Source organism: Urocitellus parryii, chromosome 4 (genome assembly GCF_045843805.1).
Source record: "Urocitellus parryii isolate mUroPar1 chromosome 4, mUroPar1.hap1, whole genome shotgun sequence".
NCBI lineage: Eukaryota > Metazoa > Chordata > Mammalia > Rodentia > Sciuridae > Urocitellus > Urocitellus parryii.
This window is the reverse complement of record NC_135534.1, coordinates 208,504,250-208,520,132: the sequence shown is the minus strand read 5'-3', so window position 1 is coordinate 208,520,132 and position 15,883 is coordinate 208,504,250. Positions and strand designations below refer to the sequence as shown.

Here is a 15,883-nt window from a genome sequence, read left to right as displayed (position 1 = left end):
TGCCCACCATGCACAGGAAGTCCCCCAGGGCCTCGTGCTCTGTCCTCCTGTGGGGCAGCGTCAGTGTCCATGGCTGCAGACACAAGGCCCAGAAGATGCCAGAGGCAAGCGGGGTACCTGCCCGTCAGGGCCAGCGTGGGGGCGGCCATCCACCTGCCACGTTTGTCCCGCTCACAGATCACCTTGGAAACAAGTTGTGGCGAGGTGTGGCCGCTCTGGGAGATGAGCCCCTGCATCTGCGGCTTGGCGCCTGGCCGGTCACGCCTGCCCTGGGGTCGCAGGTGGGGGGGCTCTTTGCTCTGGAAGGTCCTGGGCTCCCCTGGGATGCCTCCTCTCTGTCAGGGACGTCAACATTCCGTCTTCGTGAATCACAAGGACATCTGGTGGGAGGTCTTTTTAAAAAGTTAAAGGTCCTTCATAGGAAATTAAAATCTCGATGGGATAAACTCAGCCCTCAAAAACTGCCTGGAGATGTCTGGTCCGTGAGTGGGGGCCCGAGCCCGGGGCTGTTCACCTCAGTCTCCACAGGGGAAGCGGTCATTCCTATCCATCAGCGAGGACATATGCACGGTGTCGGGACAGTGGTCAGCACACTGCCCACTCAGTCAGCCGCCATGCCAACACAGCGTGGAGGTGATGGGGCCAGGCTCCCAGGCTGGGCAGGGCACTCTGTCCTCTCGGTGGGTCAGAGGTGGTGTGGGCATGGCCCTCCTGTTGTTAGGTCCCCACACAGAGCCTCTCCCATCCCTCCTCAGAGGGCAGCTGGTGGACACCCCGACATGCTGGCAGGTGGGGAGGGCTGTGGAGAAGGCCAGGTGGGCCAGGAGGACAGAGGGGCAAGTCCCCACTGTTCTCCTTGGGATTGGTGGGTCGGGCAGCCCTGGCCCCAGAGCAGTGTCCACCAGGATTCCCAGCCCCACCGTGGCTCTGTTCCTGGTGCTCTGCCGGAGACTGGGAACTCACACTGGCCCTGAACAGACTAGCCGGGTCCAGTCCAGCGTCTCAGTGGGGAAACTGAGTCTGCAAAGGTCATGAGAACAAGCCAAGGCCATTCAGGTTGGCAACAGGGCCCTGTCCTGGTCCCTGGACAGAGCCTGACCACCTCCTGAGCTGTGCTCCGGCACCCAGGAAGGGTGTCCCTTCCCCTCTCTCTGACGGGAACAGAGTGCTAACTGGCTTGGGTCGATGAAAGTCCTACAAGGCTGACCCTCAGCCAGGCCACCCCCAGCCACCACCCCTCGTCCAAGGTCCAGGTTGCAACCATCACCGCACTGGTCTTAGAGTGCAGGGCCAGGAGAGTCTCTGCTCAGCACTGCCCTGGGGCTGCACCTGTGGAAGCACCCCACCCCCCATGCAGGGGACCCTCAGGGGACCCACCTTGGGTGAGCAAGCCGAGGCTGGAACACAGGCACCTCCAGGGAGCCCCTGCTGGAGGGCCTGCAGCTGCCCAGCACTTCCTGCCCACTGGCCTGCGCAGGGTTCCTTTGGGGGCAGGGGCGGGGGCCAGGGCAGGCTGGGGCAGGCCGGGGCAGGCAGGGGTGCCTGGGATCACCACAGTAGCCGGGACCCTGTGTTGGAGATTGAGTGTTGAGGTCACCTGGCAGGCCACCCACTGTGGTGGCTGGGGGTTCACAGCCTGCTTGCCACAGGCCAGCAGATCTGCCCCTCAGCGGCCATCGGGCTGGGCTCGCTGGAGACTGGGGAGCCTTGTGGGCGGTGCGTCTTAGCTGATGGTGGGCGGGACACTGGGCGGGCAAGGGGGAGTGGGGGTGGCCAGTTCCGCCAGACTGCTGCTTGGAGAGGAAGGAGGTGCTGGCTCCGCCACTGGTCAGGGAGGCAGCAGAGGTATTGTCAGGGAGGGGCAGGGCCGGCCGTCCCTCTGCCTCCCGCTGTGGGGACCAAGGGGTGGGTGGGCAGGACCGGTCACTTTGTGGGCAGCTTTTCTGGCAATACACCATCATCCTCCTGCTGCCTGCGGGGGGCACCTCTGGGCTCCTGCTTACAGTGGGGCTGGATTGCCGGCCAAGGCCTCGGTCCTGTGGCTAAGCCTACACCCGCCCCCTGACCCCCAGCCAGGGCCGTCCTGAGCTCCCTCCCCGGAGGGGGCAGGACAGCGAGTTACTGTTGAGGCAGCTGCTTGCAGGGGGCAGGCAGGGGGCAGACAGCTGCCCTAGTCCCCAGTCCTGCCTGGGGACAGCCGGGACTGGCTGGGCAGGAGGTGGAGTGGCACGTGGCAGCTTCCCGGCCAGGGCCAGCAGCTTTGGCACTGGGCAGCGTGAGGGAGAACAGAGGCTCCTCCTCCAGGTGTGCTGGACTTGGGCTGCTGGGGACAGTGCCGCCTGGGGACAGTGCTTCCTGGGGAGCCCTCCTGGGCCACATCGTGTCCATTCCCCGCCCCCCCCAGGCACTGCTCCTGAGGTTTCCGGAAGACCAGGGATCTTCAAGGACTGAAGGTGTGTATACACACAGGGATGTGCCTGCAGGGGCCACGCAGGGGCTGTCACACCACGTGGGTGGGGGGCAGTGAGTGCAGGGTCGGCCCATGCTGGCCGGCCTGTGCCCCAGCACAGCTGCAAGGCCCTGGGAGTTCTCGGGGAGCCCTCTGGTCTCAGCCTTCTCCCCTGTGAGGTGGAGCTACGTCCTCTGGGCCTCAGAACATTCTGGAGTATTCAGTGAGGGCAGAGGAGCGTGCCCAGCGCAGGCCCTGATCCCTGAGCCAGTTGATGGACTGAGTCATGGAGATAACATGGGTGGCACCGATCCCCTCAGCACCTCAGTCACAGCCCAAAGCCCTGACCCCAGGAGAGGGCACCAGAAGCCCTGTGAGGTGTCCCCCGCCCTGTGTTGGGCAGGACCCACCCCAGGGAGAGACCCCTGGGCACCCTCTGGCCTTAGAAGGGGCTGCCTGTGACCTGGCTGGTTCCCCTGGCTGGCGAGGTCTGGGGGCTTCCTGAGGAGGGGCAATTCAGGATGAGCACTGAAGGGCCACTGGGGGACACGAGGGCAGGAGCCTCCTGCCCAGGAATCCCAGATGGCAGAGAAGGAATAACTGTCTGGGGCTGAGCCGGATGGCCCTGGGGGCTTGTGGGTGACCCCCCCAGGGGGCATGGCGGGTGTCCCCACAGGGGCATGGTGGGTGTCCCCCCAGGGGCATGGTGGGTGTCCCCCCAGGGGACATGATGGGTGTCCCCACAGGGGACATGATGGGTGTCCCCCCAGAGGGTATGATGGATGTCCCTCAAGGGGACATGGCAGGTGTCCCTCCAGGGGATGTGGGGGGGATGTCCCTCAAGGGGTCAAATGGGTGTTCCCTTAGGGAGCTTGGTGAGTGTCCCATCAAAGGGCACGGTAGGTGTTCCCCCAGGGGGCATGTTGGGTGTCCTCCCAGGGGGCTTGGTGGGTGTCCCCTCAAGGGGCATGATGGGTGTCCCCACAGGGGGCTTGGAGGGTGTTCTCCCAGAGATCATGGTGGGTGTCCCCTCAAGGGCATGGTGGGTGACCCCCCAGGGGTCTTGGTGGGTGTCCCCTCAAGGGCATGGTGGGTGACCCCCCAGGGGTCTTGGTGGGTGTCCCCTGGGGGCATGGCAGTGTCCCATCTGAGGGTGCCACCAATACCTGCTGCCCATGGTCTACGTGGCTTCCCCCATGACGCCACCTCCCTTGCTGGCTTTCACTGGGTGTAGGTGACACATCCCTCCTGCAGGCCCGGCCATTTGGGGCCTCCTCACATGTCCTCTGGGGACAGGCCCTGCCCCAGCCTACCGTCATGCTCTCGGGGTCCCCATGAGACCAGGGCCCCTTCTTGTTTCCCACTCTTGGTTCTGTGTCCTCAGGTCCCTCCCCTGTCCTCCCTCTATGGACAGCCCCACTTCCCAGGTCCTCTTTGGACACCTGTTTCTCGGCCTCCCTGTGTCCCTACAGCCCTCCCCACCAGAGCTGCCTCCCCAGGCCCAGCCCCAGCCTGCTGCCCATCAGGCTCTGTGACGTGCTGGATGAATGAGCCGTGACATGGGAAGCAGCAGGGGGAAGGTCCTGGGAAATAATGGCCTGGGGCCACCAGGGACCTGGGCACACACTTGGCACAGTCCCCACTCTGGACTTTCTGCACCCCACAGCCTGACTCTCTCCCCAGCTCCTGAGGTGTTGACGCTCGGAGTCCCCATGGCCTCACTGAGCCGAGCCCTGCGTGTGGCCACCACCTGCCCTCGAAAGAGACCTGCCCAGGGTCTGCGGCTGCAGCCCCTAGCCAGCGTGGCCCGTCCCACAACTGAGAAGAATGTGCCGTATCAGCGGACCCTGAAGGAGGAGGCACAGGGCCCCTCGACAGCAGCCCGAGGACCAAGCCAGCCCCTGCCCAGCACAGCTGATGTGGTGGTCATTGGTGGGGGCAGCTTAGGCTGCCAGACCCTGTATCACCTGGCCAAGCTGGGCGTGAGTGGGGCTGTGCTGCTGGAACGGGAGCGGCTGACATCTGGGACCACTTGGCACACAGCAGGTAGGCGCCAGGGCTCGGGTGGGGGCAGGGGGCACTGGACACAGCAAGGCCAGTCTGGGTTGACAACCACAAGCCTGTCAGGGGCAGCTGAGCTGGAGGGAGAGACTAAGAAAAGACGTGTGGTCAGTCTGAAGATGTGCAGATGTGGGGACGTTCAAGTCTCTGAAGAGCGGGGTGGGGAGGAGGGGCAGATGCCAGCTCTGCAGCCCCAGATGAAGCACAGTCCCCCATTCAGCTCCAGATGACCAGGTAGGAATCCCCAGGCAGCTGTCCCTGTCCCTGGATAGCCACCAGGGTTGAGTGGTGTTTGCTGGGGGTGAGCAGAGCTGTGTCCTCCTTGAGCACTGTCCTAACTAACCAGTGGAAACATATATTGAGCACCTACAGTGTGCACGTACTCAGGACAGCCAACCTTCTGCCTCAGCCTCTTTAACCAGTGGTGTGCTGGTGACCTGGTCCCCTGACAGGCAGCATTGTCACTCCTACCTTGGCCAATATCAGGCTGCCAGTGTGAACTTGGCCAGTGAACTTGGAGCTGGGAAGAGGCAGCCTGGTCCTTTAGAGCTGATATGAGCCTGCAGCCCTGGCGAGCACGGCCCCCAGCCCCCACCTTGCCTTCCTGTCCTAGCTGGGCCACTGTGGCTCCTCTGCCTGCTCAGCACCCAGCCTCCCTGGCCTCCCATCTCCCAGGCTCTTCTGCTGAAGAGTGCAGCTCCCTTGGGGAGGCCATGGTGGGGTTGGTGGGCCCTAGCCAGTGTCCTGGTCCCATCGTTCATGTGCTCTGGGACCTTGAGCTCATACCTGTTTGGTGCCACCTTTTCCACCTGTAGAATGATTGTGCCCTCGTGAGAGGGCTGCTCTGAGGGTCTGTGGGATCATTCTGTAACCTGTTCAGCACCAGACTTGGTGCACAGTAGTTGCTGGACAAATGGGAGCCCTTAGTACTGTCACTCTGAGCTGCGCCAGGGCCAATGGCCTAACTTCCCACTGTGACTAGGTCAGTCCTGCCAGCCTCTCTGGGCTCCGGGGCTTGCGCCTCTCCCTGCCTGGGTAAAAGGGTGCAGAGTCGCTGCTGACTAGTCCCGCCTGCCAGGCCTGCTGTGGCAGCTGCGGCCCAGTGACGTGGAGGTGGAGCTTCTGGCCCACACGAGGCGTGTGGTCAGCCGGGAGCTGGAGGAGGAGACCGGGCTGCACACGGGCTGGATCCAGAACGGGGGCCTCTTTATCGCCTCCAACCGGCAGCGCTTGGACGAGTACAAGAGGCTCATGTCGGTGGGTGTGCCCTGGTGGGGTCAGGCAGAGGGTTCTCGTGGGTGGAACGTGTTCCCTGAAGGAGACCAGGTGGGTGGACACCTCATCTGAGGGGCACAGAGGCGGTGGGCTCCCTGGAGTGGTGGGGAGGGCATCATGGAGCAGGAAGAAACCCCAACAGATTGGGTTGGCAGACTGGCGCTGCGCCCTGCTGGCTGGGCCACCCACACTCTTCCTCATAATTCCCTATAGGAGGATCTGATTGGCTCAGTTCATCCCTAGTTGGGCGGAGCCTGTTCACATTAGCCACACCTAGGTGCACTTGATTGGCTGCCCTTGAATCAATCAAATGTGGTGGGGGCGTGGCCTGACAATTCCCAGTCCTCAGCCAAGGAGCACAATGGTCTCTCCTGGAGTGGTTGGTCTTTCTTGGACCATCTGACCTGGGAAACCCAATCCACAGGCCCAACATATGAGGCCGTGGAGGTAATTTTAATTTATTTTGTACCAGCTATTGGCCCAAGTGCCTATCCACTGCTAGCTGCCATCCCTGCACTCCTGAGGGCACCTGAGGAGCTTGCCCTGTGACCAGGGTCTGAGTGGAGGGAAGGGGCTGGGCCATGAGCCTGTCTCTGCAGCCACACCCTGCTCCCTCACCCTGTGCCGAGTGGATCCAAGGGACAGCCCCTAGGGGTGGAGATTGCTGTGGCTTCTGGAGGCCCAGCTAGGGGTGTGAGAGGACCCTGGACACAGCCTCCCTCTCCTCTGTGTCTCCCCAGCTGGGCAAGGCTTATGGAGTGGAATCCCATGTGCTGAGCCCAGCAGAGACCAAGGCTCTGTACCCACTGATGAATGTGGACGACCTTTATGGGACCCTGTACGTGCCACAGGATGGGACCATGGACCCCGCCGGCACCTGTACCACCCTTGTCAGGGCAGCTGCTGCCCGAGGAGCACAGGTATTGACAGCTGCGGGCTCTGAGCCCACCCCTCCTGCCAGAGAACCCCAGGCTCCCCCTCTGCCTGATGTGCCACCCCTCGGAGCCTTCAGACCCTGCCCGCTCAGGGAGGGCTGTGCCCGGAGTGCTCGCCCCCTATCCAGCATCCTGCCCTGCTGCTCAAGCAAATCTGTTCAACGTTCCTTCTTACAATTTTTATCTTCATTTATCCTAACCCCACACATAAATGTAGAAAGATTCAAAAAGGCAAGTAAGGAAAAGGAAGAAATGAAGTCACCCAGTGGTGCCCAATATTTCTTCTGTGGGGACACCACGTCCCACCCGGAAGCAAGGGGCGCAGCGCTGACCTTTTCTTAACCAGGCAGTAGCCCACCTGCCTCTCCGGGGACAGCTCTTTCTTCAGGGTGGTCCCTCCACCTCCCCGTCTGCCTCAGGTTCTCCAAGTCAGGGGTGGGCAGGCTCGGTTTCCTGGCCTGTGGATTCCATTTCCCTGACCACATGAGGCCTGCCGCTAGCAGAAGCAGTGTCCCCAGGTCCCATCCAAAAGGCGGCTGGTCAGGGCGGGGGTCAGCACCTCAGGGTTCCCCGAGTGGTTTCATAAGCAGTTCCTCTCAATCCCAGGTCATTGAGAACTGTCCAGTGACTGGCATCCGTGTGCGGACGGATGACTTTGGGGTGCGGCGGGTCGCGGCTGTGGAGACCCAGCACGGCTCCATCCAGACGCCCTGTGTGGTCAACTGCGCAGGTGGGAATCATGTTTCTGCTGACCCCTGAGTGGCAGTGCTGGCTGTGCCCTGGCCAGGCCCCGCCTCTGCCCGGCCTCTGTCTGGGTGGGGGAGGCCTGGCCAGGGCAGACAGTCTGCAGAGCCTTGTTGCATCTTCTTGGGGGCACCCCCTCTGGGTGCCAGCAGAGCTGAGGGGCATGTGCTCTGCCCACAGGAGTGTGGGCAAGCGCCGTGGGCAGGATGGCTGGAGTCAAGGTCCCACTGGTGGCCATGCACCATGCCTATGTTGTCACCGAGCGCATCGAAGGGATCCAGGTAGGTGGGTTGCCCCTGGCTCTGTGTCAGGCAGGGGTGGACAGGTGGGCAGGTGGGCAGGTGTGGGACTTAGCTCTGAAGCCCAGTGGGGCTCCCTCTGCCCAGGAGGTGGCCTGGTCTGTGAAATGGGGATGGTGGCACTGGGTGGCACTGGGTGGTGTCAGAGCTAAATGAAGCAGAGCAGGTGTGACCCTCATGGTGCTGATCCCCTCGGCCTTCAGGGCCTGCTTCCTCCTTGATGCCTGACCCAGTCCAGCCTGTCCTGGGAGGTGCCGCCAGGCTAGCTTTGCCGTGTTCTGTGCCCACGAGCTCCCAATATGCCTGGGTGCCGTCTCAGAGTCCTGGGCTCAACCTCTCAGAGAGCCCTCTGCAGAGGGAGGCCAGGGCCCAGGTGCACCTGCCTGCTCTCTGCTCCTGTCCCTCCCCACCCTCTCCCCCATGGTGGTGGCTGGCTCTTCCTGCCACCTTGCCACTGAGCACCCTCTTGTCCTCCACAGTTCACCCGAGCATCCGTCCCACCCATCCCCTGCTGCCCATTCCCTCGACTTCTCACCCTTTGGCCTCGGCCTTCTCCCTCCCTTCATCTGTCCAGTCCCTTCTGTCTGTCCTCCCTGCTGTCCTCCCACCCAGTCACTCTTCCCTGATGCCTCCCTCCTCCAACGGCCCATGCAGTCACCTGCCGTCCTCACATTCATCTGCCTACCCTTGGTCCTTAGGCCCTTCCATCCACCTCTCCACCCATCCCCCTCCCTCCCTCTGCCCTCCACCTGCCCCTTCGCCCTCTCCTCCACCGTCCATCCATTTATCAACTCACCTGTCAGTCCATCTCTCCCTCCCTCCATGTGCAGGGCCTGGGGAGCTCCTCGCCCCGGGCCCTACTCCAGGAACCACGGTTCTCCTGGAGAAAAGCCTTGCCTAGGGCAGGGGTCTGCGGGGAGCTCACAGACAGTCAGTGCACAGGCAGCTCCACCACGGGCTGAGGAGGGCTCTTCTGGGTGGGCTCAGGACCCCAGCCCTGGCGCAAGGCGGAGCCTGCCCCAGTGGGCCATGCCCAAGGACACTTGATTGACTGCTCTTGGGCCAATCAAGTAAGGCAGAGGTGTGGTCTGCCTGACAGCCCCTAGTCAACCCTGGTGGTCTTTCTTGGGGCTCCTAAAGGAGGTCATGTCTTTGCCAGGACCTGAGGTTGGTGGAGCAGGGCCATGCGCAGAGCCTGGTGGGCAGTTCACAGAGCCCAGGCACAGGCTGTGGGGTGGGGAGTGTGTGCGAGAGGCCAGGCTGTTCTGTGTAGGCCGGGTCCCAGCAGGGAGGGTCCTGGCCGTCTAACCCCCTGCTGAGAGGCTGGTCCCTGGGGGCTGCCCCCACCCTGCGGGAGCCTGGCTTCCCTGTGATTGCTGGGGAGAGCCAAGCCTGGCCGTCACGTGGGCTGTCGTGGAAAGGGTGGGAGGTGCCACAGAACCTGGGTGCAGTGGCTCCTTCCCCGGCCCTGGGCAAGCCCCTCCCCAGACACACAGTGTCCATTCACAGAATGCAACTGAAGCCCCACAAGAACTTGCTGAGGGCAGCTGGGGCCACATGCTGGGTGACGGGTGAGGGACAGAGTCAGCGGAGGGCTCCATGGCCCACCTGTCCTTCCAGGTGGCCCCCAGCGTTGCTATCAGGCTGCTGTGGGCTCCAGGAGGGCCAGGCTGAGGCTAGGAGGATGGGGAGGGGGGCCGAGGCCGTGTCCTGTGGATGGGGCTGCAGGGAGGGTGTTCACCAGATGTCCCCCTGGCCCAGGACTGGGCACCGGCCATCTGTCCCTAATTCCTAATTCTTGTAAATGCCTGAGTCCCTCTTCCTGGGAGGCGGCAGGGCAGAGTTGGCTGCCCCCCTCCAAATGAATTCCAAGGTCAGAGTCAAGCTGGGGTGTTACTTACAAAACCATCAGGCCCCCCCTGTGCCTCTGGGTGCCAGGGCACAAGGACAGGGCCACAAGCCCCAGCGGCTTGCCACTCTGTAGGAGACAGAGGGTTGGGGTGGTGGGCAGTGACCCCCACACCCCTCTTGGTCCACTGGAGGGCTCTGGGAGGCTGGCCCTCTGGAGGCTACAGGTGGGGGTGGTTGAATCTGGGAAAGGGCCGGGCGTCAGCCCTGGTCTGCCCACTGCTGGGTCTGACTCCTGAAGCTGGGGCGTGCTGCCTGCCTCTCCACCCACAGCTGCTCGGCCAGGCAGCCTGGTGCTCAGGTCACTGTTCCCCGACCCCACAGCCTGGGGGCCTGGGGGCTTCGGGCTGGGAGGGGAGCCCCTGCAGCTCAGGTGGGCGCCATCTTCCTGAGGGCTGAAGCTATGCTGTCTGGGGCTCCCGGGGTCTGAGGAGTCCCAATCCTGGGCCCTCGGCAGCTCTGCCCACCTCCCTGTATGGCCACAGCCCCGTCTCTTTCCTCTTGGTCTCACATTCCCAGGGTCCTCCTGCCTGCTTCTGCAGACAAGAGCAGCTGTCCCCGACTTTACCTGCCATGGGGTGGAAGCAAAGGCCCAGATCTGAGCGAGGTGCCTGGCCTCTGCAGGTGCTCGTGGGGTAGCTATGGGGACAGTGACCAGGGGCCTGGAGCCGTCCAGCCCGCTGTGCCCAGGGGATCCCAGGCAAGGTTGGGGAAATCAGGCCTGCTTTCCAGGGGAAGACCCCCAGAGTTTGAAGCAGATGGAGGGTAGCAGCTGAGGTCAGGAGGCATCAGTGGGACCAGGGCCATGCTGGGACAGTCAGGGCAGGGTGGCTCCGACGTGGAGAGATGGTGAAGGCGCAGGACACAGGGTGCTCAGAGCCGCAGGACAACAACACCAACCTTGCTGGAGCAGAGGTCGCGCTTCCCTGGCCACTAGGTGTCCCCACTGTCCTGCTCTATGGAGCGCCTGGGCCCACGTGTTTCTGGGGTAGGTTATTGCTAAACGGAGCTCAGTCACCATGACCCGGAGACCGTCCACTCAGTGCAGATGCCGCTGTTCCCACCGTGCATGGCAGGTCCCGGGAGCCAGTGGGAGGCAGGGATTCCGCCAGGTGGTCCCTTTGGTGCCTGCATGTCCCCCTTCCTTCTCCCACGTCCCAGGTGTCTTCTCCAGTGAGGAGGTGAGAGGCACAGGGAAGCCGCTCCTGGGTGGGGAGCCCCGGGCAGCGCCTCTTCTGCGCCTGCTGGTCTTCTGAGGTCTGGTTTTGCTTTGTTTGTTGGGTGGTTAAGCCGTAGGCAGGGTTTGCCGCGCGGCTGGGTAAATATTAACTCCCGAGCAGACACGCGCCCACTTATTTTGTGTTTCTGGAGTTATTAATAGTTCCACACTGGTTCAGTTTTCTGTGTAGCTGTGTCTCTCTCACACACATACACACGCATGTGCACAGATGCACACAGGTTCCCCCCATCCATCCTGGTATCAATTGTCCCACTTCCCACCCCTCCCCGGCCCTGGCCAGCACCAGTCGGCTTTCTGCCTCTGTGAGTCTCCCTAGTGTGGACATTTGGTGTGGGTGGGATCTGCAGTCTGCACCTTTGTGCCTGGCTCCTGCTGCGCCAGGACGTCACACCCCACCAGCCCACGTCTTATCCATCCACCTACTGACGGACAGTTGAGTCTTGTGGGTGCCATGGGAAGAGCTGCTGGGAGCATCCACGCACAGTTCTGTCTTCACCTCCCTGGGGTGTGCCCAGAGGGGTGGAACTGCCGAGTCCGTGGCCAACCCCGGTGACTCTCCAAGGGACTCGGCGCTTGGCGGTGTGCAGGGCTCAGTTCCCCCAGTCCCTCTCCCTCGCTGGGCCCGGCCTGTATGACTACAGCCACCCGAGGTTGGGAAGCCATCTTGGGGGGGACTGAGGGGCGTTTTCCTGATGGCCAGCGTTCTGACCATTTGTCACACTTCTTTGGAGAACCTTCTCAGATCCCTGCCTGTTGTTAGAGGTTGCTTGCGGTTTCGGAGAGTCATGAGAGTCCTTCGTGTGACCTGGACCCGCGGACTTTCACGTGGGATTGGGAAGCCTTCCCTCCGGCCGTGGGTTTTGTCGGGGCATGCTATCTGCATGCAGGGATGCATTCACTCCTGTTTGCTCTGGTGCCTTTCCTGACACGACTGTCACCCGCTGCCCAGGTGGAAGCCCTGCACAGCTGCCCCTGAAGTGGCGCCCATGGCGGGGTTGAGACCCGCCCTGCCCTGGCCTCCCTGCCTGTGCCCTCACCTCTCCGCCCCTCTTCTCTACCTTGTTGGTCTTCGAGGGGTTGAGGAAGGGGGCACTCAGGAGTCCTCCTGTGTAACTCAGACCCCTGCAGAGGGAGACATGCACCATCAGGATATGCAAGCCAGATCTGGGGTCCTGGGACAAGGAGGAGGTGCCATGGTCCACCTTGTGCAGGACACAGGAGCTGGGCCAGCCCAGCCCTGCCCGGCACCCAGGCCTCTGTGCTCTGCCTTCCAGAACATGCCCAACGTCCGGGACCACGATGCGTCTGTCTACCTCCGCCTTCAGGGGGACGCCCTGTCCGTGGGCGGCTATGAGAACAACCCGGTCTTCTGGGAGGAGGTGAGCCCCCAGGGCCTGGTTGGATCCAGGGCAGGTGCCCTGGCCCCAACAGGCCTGGAAAGTCTTGCTCTGACCCCGAAGAGCCTGGCACTCAGGCACGTGCAGAACCAGGGCAGGCAGGGCCTTGCAGCCGACGGCCGTGTGGAGGGCAGTGGGGACCCCAGAGGGGCCCAGGTCCACTCAGCCCTGATCCGTCTGGGACAACGCTGGCCCTCCCTGCCCTGCAGCTGCAGCACTGTCTCCCCAGCCTGGCTACTCCCCTGCAGACCCTCCTGTGTTCACAAACAGAGCAATTGCTGGCCACTCAGGCCCCTGCTGCTCTGCTCTCTGGAGGCAGGAGACAGGGGAAGCCCCCGCCTGGGGGCCTGTGGTTTGCAATCAAACAGATAAGACACCTGTTTCTGGGTGCTCACCCTGGATCCTCCAGAGGGACTGAGGAGAAAGGATGTCCTGCAGACGGGTGGTCAGGGCAAAGGCCCCAGGGAGCACCAAGGAGAGGGCACCAAGAACGGTGCCCACTGGCAGCTGCTCACCGGGCAGGGAGGAGGCCCAGGGCGGCTCAGGCCTGCCCTTCTGAGGGGCTGAAGCAGGTCAGAGGACACGGTCACGGGGAAATGGGCAGGGATGGCTCCTGGTTAGTCACAGGCAGCCAGGTGCAGGGAGGGCATGCTGAGCTTTAGAACAGGGGACGGGGAGGCAGGTGACCACTGGAGGTTGCGCGATACCTCGAGGGCAGCCAGGTAGGGGCTGGGCCCAGGCAGGAGGGGACCCAACCTGAGGGCTCCCCGGGGCAGCCCTGCCAGGGCCCTCAGATTGACCTGACTCAGTGGAGGCTGGCTGGGTACCTGTCTGGCCAGGGGTCTGGGCAGCTGTCACAGGTAGGTTTGGCAGGAGGTGTGTGTCCTTCTCAGGGCCAAAACAGACACCCCGTCCCCCTCTGCAGGTGTCGGACAAGTTTGCCTTTGGCCTCTTCGACTTGGACTGGGACGTGTTCTCCCAGCACATCGAAGGCGCCATCAACCGCGTCCCTGTGCTGGAGAGGACAGGGATCAAGTCCACTGTCTGTGGCCCAGGTGAGGGCCCTGAGCCCAGGGTGGGCAGTCTTAGGTGATGCTGCTACAGGGGACACCCTTGCTGAGGGTGACCTGGGCTGGACCCGGGGCCAGCCTGGCACATGCCTCACCTGCTCCTGGGCCTTGCTGGGTAATGATCTGTTCCCCTCTGTGGGCCTAGGAGGGCAGTCATTGCCCCGGGCTCATGGCCAGGGCTCCCCCCGGCAGGTGTGAGTCCCGTAGGGCTGCGTCTGTGGACTTGGTTTTCATCTGTGAGTGGGAATGGGGTTGGGTCCAGCACCCCGAGAGGCTGGGCAAGGCCTGGAAGGATGAGGCCTGTCCTGATGTGATGCTCACGTGTCCCCTCCCCATTCTGCACCCAGCTTCATGCCCCCTCCTCTGGTCTCAGCGGCCAGCACCCAGCAGGGCCAGAGACCAGTGGGGGAAGGAGAGGCTCTTGGCCAGGGCTCCCAGCCACAGGACCTACTCGTTGGCCTCAGGAGGCTGGAGCAGAGAGTGGGCTCTGCTCCTGAGGCTGCGGCTGGTCCTGGGTGGGGCAGCCCAGGGGGCCAGTGCTCATGGGGCCTCCCAGGCTCTGTCTCAGGGGCAGGTGTAGGTCCTGGCAGGGAGGCAGTGTTTGGGAGGCAGGAGCCTCATGCTGACCTTGGCGGCCGATTTCAACAGCAGGACTCTCAGCTGCGGGCTTCTGAGCCCAGTGTGTGTGGCCCTGAGGCCTCAGCCAGCCAGGGTGCCGCCTTCGCTCATGGGGCAATCAGTCGTTCCCAATAGCTCCAGACAGTCCCCAGCCAGCAGGGGAGGCCCAGGGCAGCAGCAGGCAGCAGGCCAGGCTGCTTAGGAGCGAGGGAGCCAGCCCTGGGCTGTAGGACGGGGTGCTGGGCAGGGCGGGCTGCAGACGTGTCCCACTTGGTGGGTCCTGCAGAATCTCAGGGGCATGCCCCCTCCCTCCAGGGGTGTTAGCCCTGCCCCCACTTCAGGGCTGGGAGAGGAAAGTTCAGAAAGACACAGCGTTGCCCTAAAGGAGAGTTGGTGGTCCCGAGCCCTGACATGCCCAGCAGTGGTGGTCAGCCCTCCGGCACCTCAAGGGTGCTGTGTGGTGGAACACCTGCTGGGCAGGGCTGGCCTGGCCGGCAGTGAGGGGCCACAGGTACAGTGCGGGCCTGGCCCCAAGTGCAAGTGGAGGCAGGGCTTAGGAGGTCAAGGGTCGTGGGCCAGCAGGGGAGGGGAGTCCTGATGCAGAGGGGCTGCAGGAGTCTGGCCTCCTGTCCAGAGGTGCTTGGCGTCTGCACGGCTGAGGCACACTGCTCCCGTTCTTGGCTCCTGAGGCAGGCTGTGGTGTGTGTGCGGCCCCCCGGGAGCAGCAGATGGGGCTCGGGCAGCGGCGGTGTGCAGGTGGGCGCGGCGTGGCCGTGACTCACCATCTCCTGCAGCGCCCTCCACTGCGTGGGACTGAGGCGAGAAGCGCAGGAAGACTCCCGGGGGCACGCAGAGTCCCAGTGGCTCTGCGCTCCAATTAGACTGGGGACTCGTCACTCCCCCACAAGCCCTATTTTGGGGGAGGTGAGCATGCGGGATGTCTGCGTCTGTCTCTGTCGCAGTGGGTGGTTTTGTCAGGAGACCAGCGTGTCTCCTCCCAGACACAGCCCATGGCCTGGCCCCCAGGGAAGAGCAAGGGCCTCCTGGGCCTGGGGAAGCCTGGGGGTGGACCTTGCTGCCCACTAGGGCTGGGAGATCAGAGTGGAAGCGGTCGTCCACTGCCTGGGGTCCCTGCATCCTCGTGTCGCCCATCCTGCCTAAGCCCTTTCACATCGGCCCCTGGCACCTGCCTCCTGAGCTCTGCCCGGCTCCTCGCAGGGCTGTTACACGCTGCCCTGCCTGCCTGGGACAGTCCCAGCGGCCCAGCACGCGGTGGTCACAAGCCAACCCCACCCGCACCAGGCTGGCCCCTCCTCCCCCGCGTCACCTTCTCCACTGCCCTCTTCTCGCCCAAATGACCGCTCCAGCTCTTGTACCCACCACCAGCCTTGCATAGGACCCCCAGAAGGTCCCCAGCACCTCATCACAGGCACCCCTGCCCTGGGACCCTCCGGGAGGAGTGGACCCCCGCCCTGGCCTCAGGGCGGCCTCCGTGGGTCAGAGCCTTCCCTCTCTCCCCCTCTCCAGCTTCTCCCTGTCTCCACCAGCTGAGAGTAACTGCAGCCACCCAGCAGCCTCCAGGTCCCCCTGGTGACGTGCCACCTAAGCAGCCAGGGCTGCTGGACCAACCAAGGCCGGCCCCGGGTGCTTTCCCTTCTCCATGTGGCTCAGAGCCGCTCCCATGCACACAGAGCCACCCCTCTTTGGGAGCCAGTCCCTCTTGGTGCCGGGGCAGATTCCCGACCAAGTACACCTGGGAGGAGCTGCCCAGGCCTGCCTCACCTCTCGCAGCCGCCGGCCCTGCCTCGAAGGTGCCCAGCACTTTCCATCACCACAGCTGGCTGCCCTCTGCTCAGACACCACCCTGGAGGGTCAGAGGCTGAGGCC

General features: G+C 63.5%; 1 protein-coding gene across 4 annotated transcripts in view; it reads left to right on the top strand.

The window, feature by feature from the left end:
• The first annotated feature begins 1,299 nt into the window (after window positions 1–1,299).
• Window positions 1,300–15,883, top strand: part of Sardh (sarcosine dehydrogenase) — a 54,404-nt gene continuing 39,820 nt past the window's right edge. Inside the window, exons 1-9 of one of the 4 annotated variants that reach the window (XM_026395444.2) lie at window positions 1,300–1,382; window positions 2,405–2,453; window positions 4,133–4,495; window positions 5,589–5,767; window positions 6,526–6,705; window positions 7,327–7,450; window positions 7,645–7,745; window positions 12,186–12,290; window positions 13,234–13,363. In XM_026395444.2, coding sequence (XP_026251229.1) covers window positions 4,162–4,495; window positions 5,589–5,767; window positions 6,526–6,705; window positions 7,327–7,450; window positions 7,645–7,745; window positions 12,186–12,290; window positions 13,234–13,363 — 1,153 coding nt within the window. In that variant the 5' untranslated portion in view covers window positions 1,300–1,382; window positions 2,405–2,453; window positions 4,133–4,161. Of the gene's footprint in view, window positions 1,383–1,783; window positions 1,846–2,404; window positions 2,454–4,115; window positions 4,496–5,588; window positions 5,768–6,525; window positions 6,706–7,326; window positions 7,451–7,644; window positions 7,746–12,185; window positions 12,291–13,233; window positions 13,364–15,883 lie in introns of those variants that run through there. The other 3 variants (XM_077798039.1, XM_026395447.2, XM_026395445.2) reach the window with 3 other exon arrangements.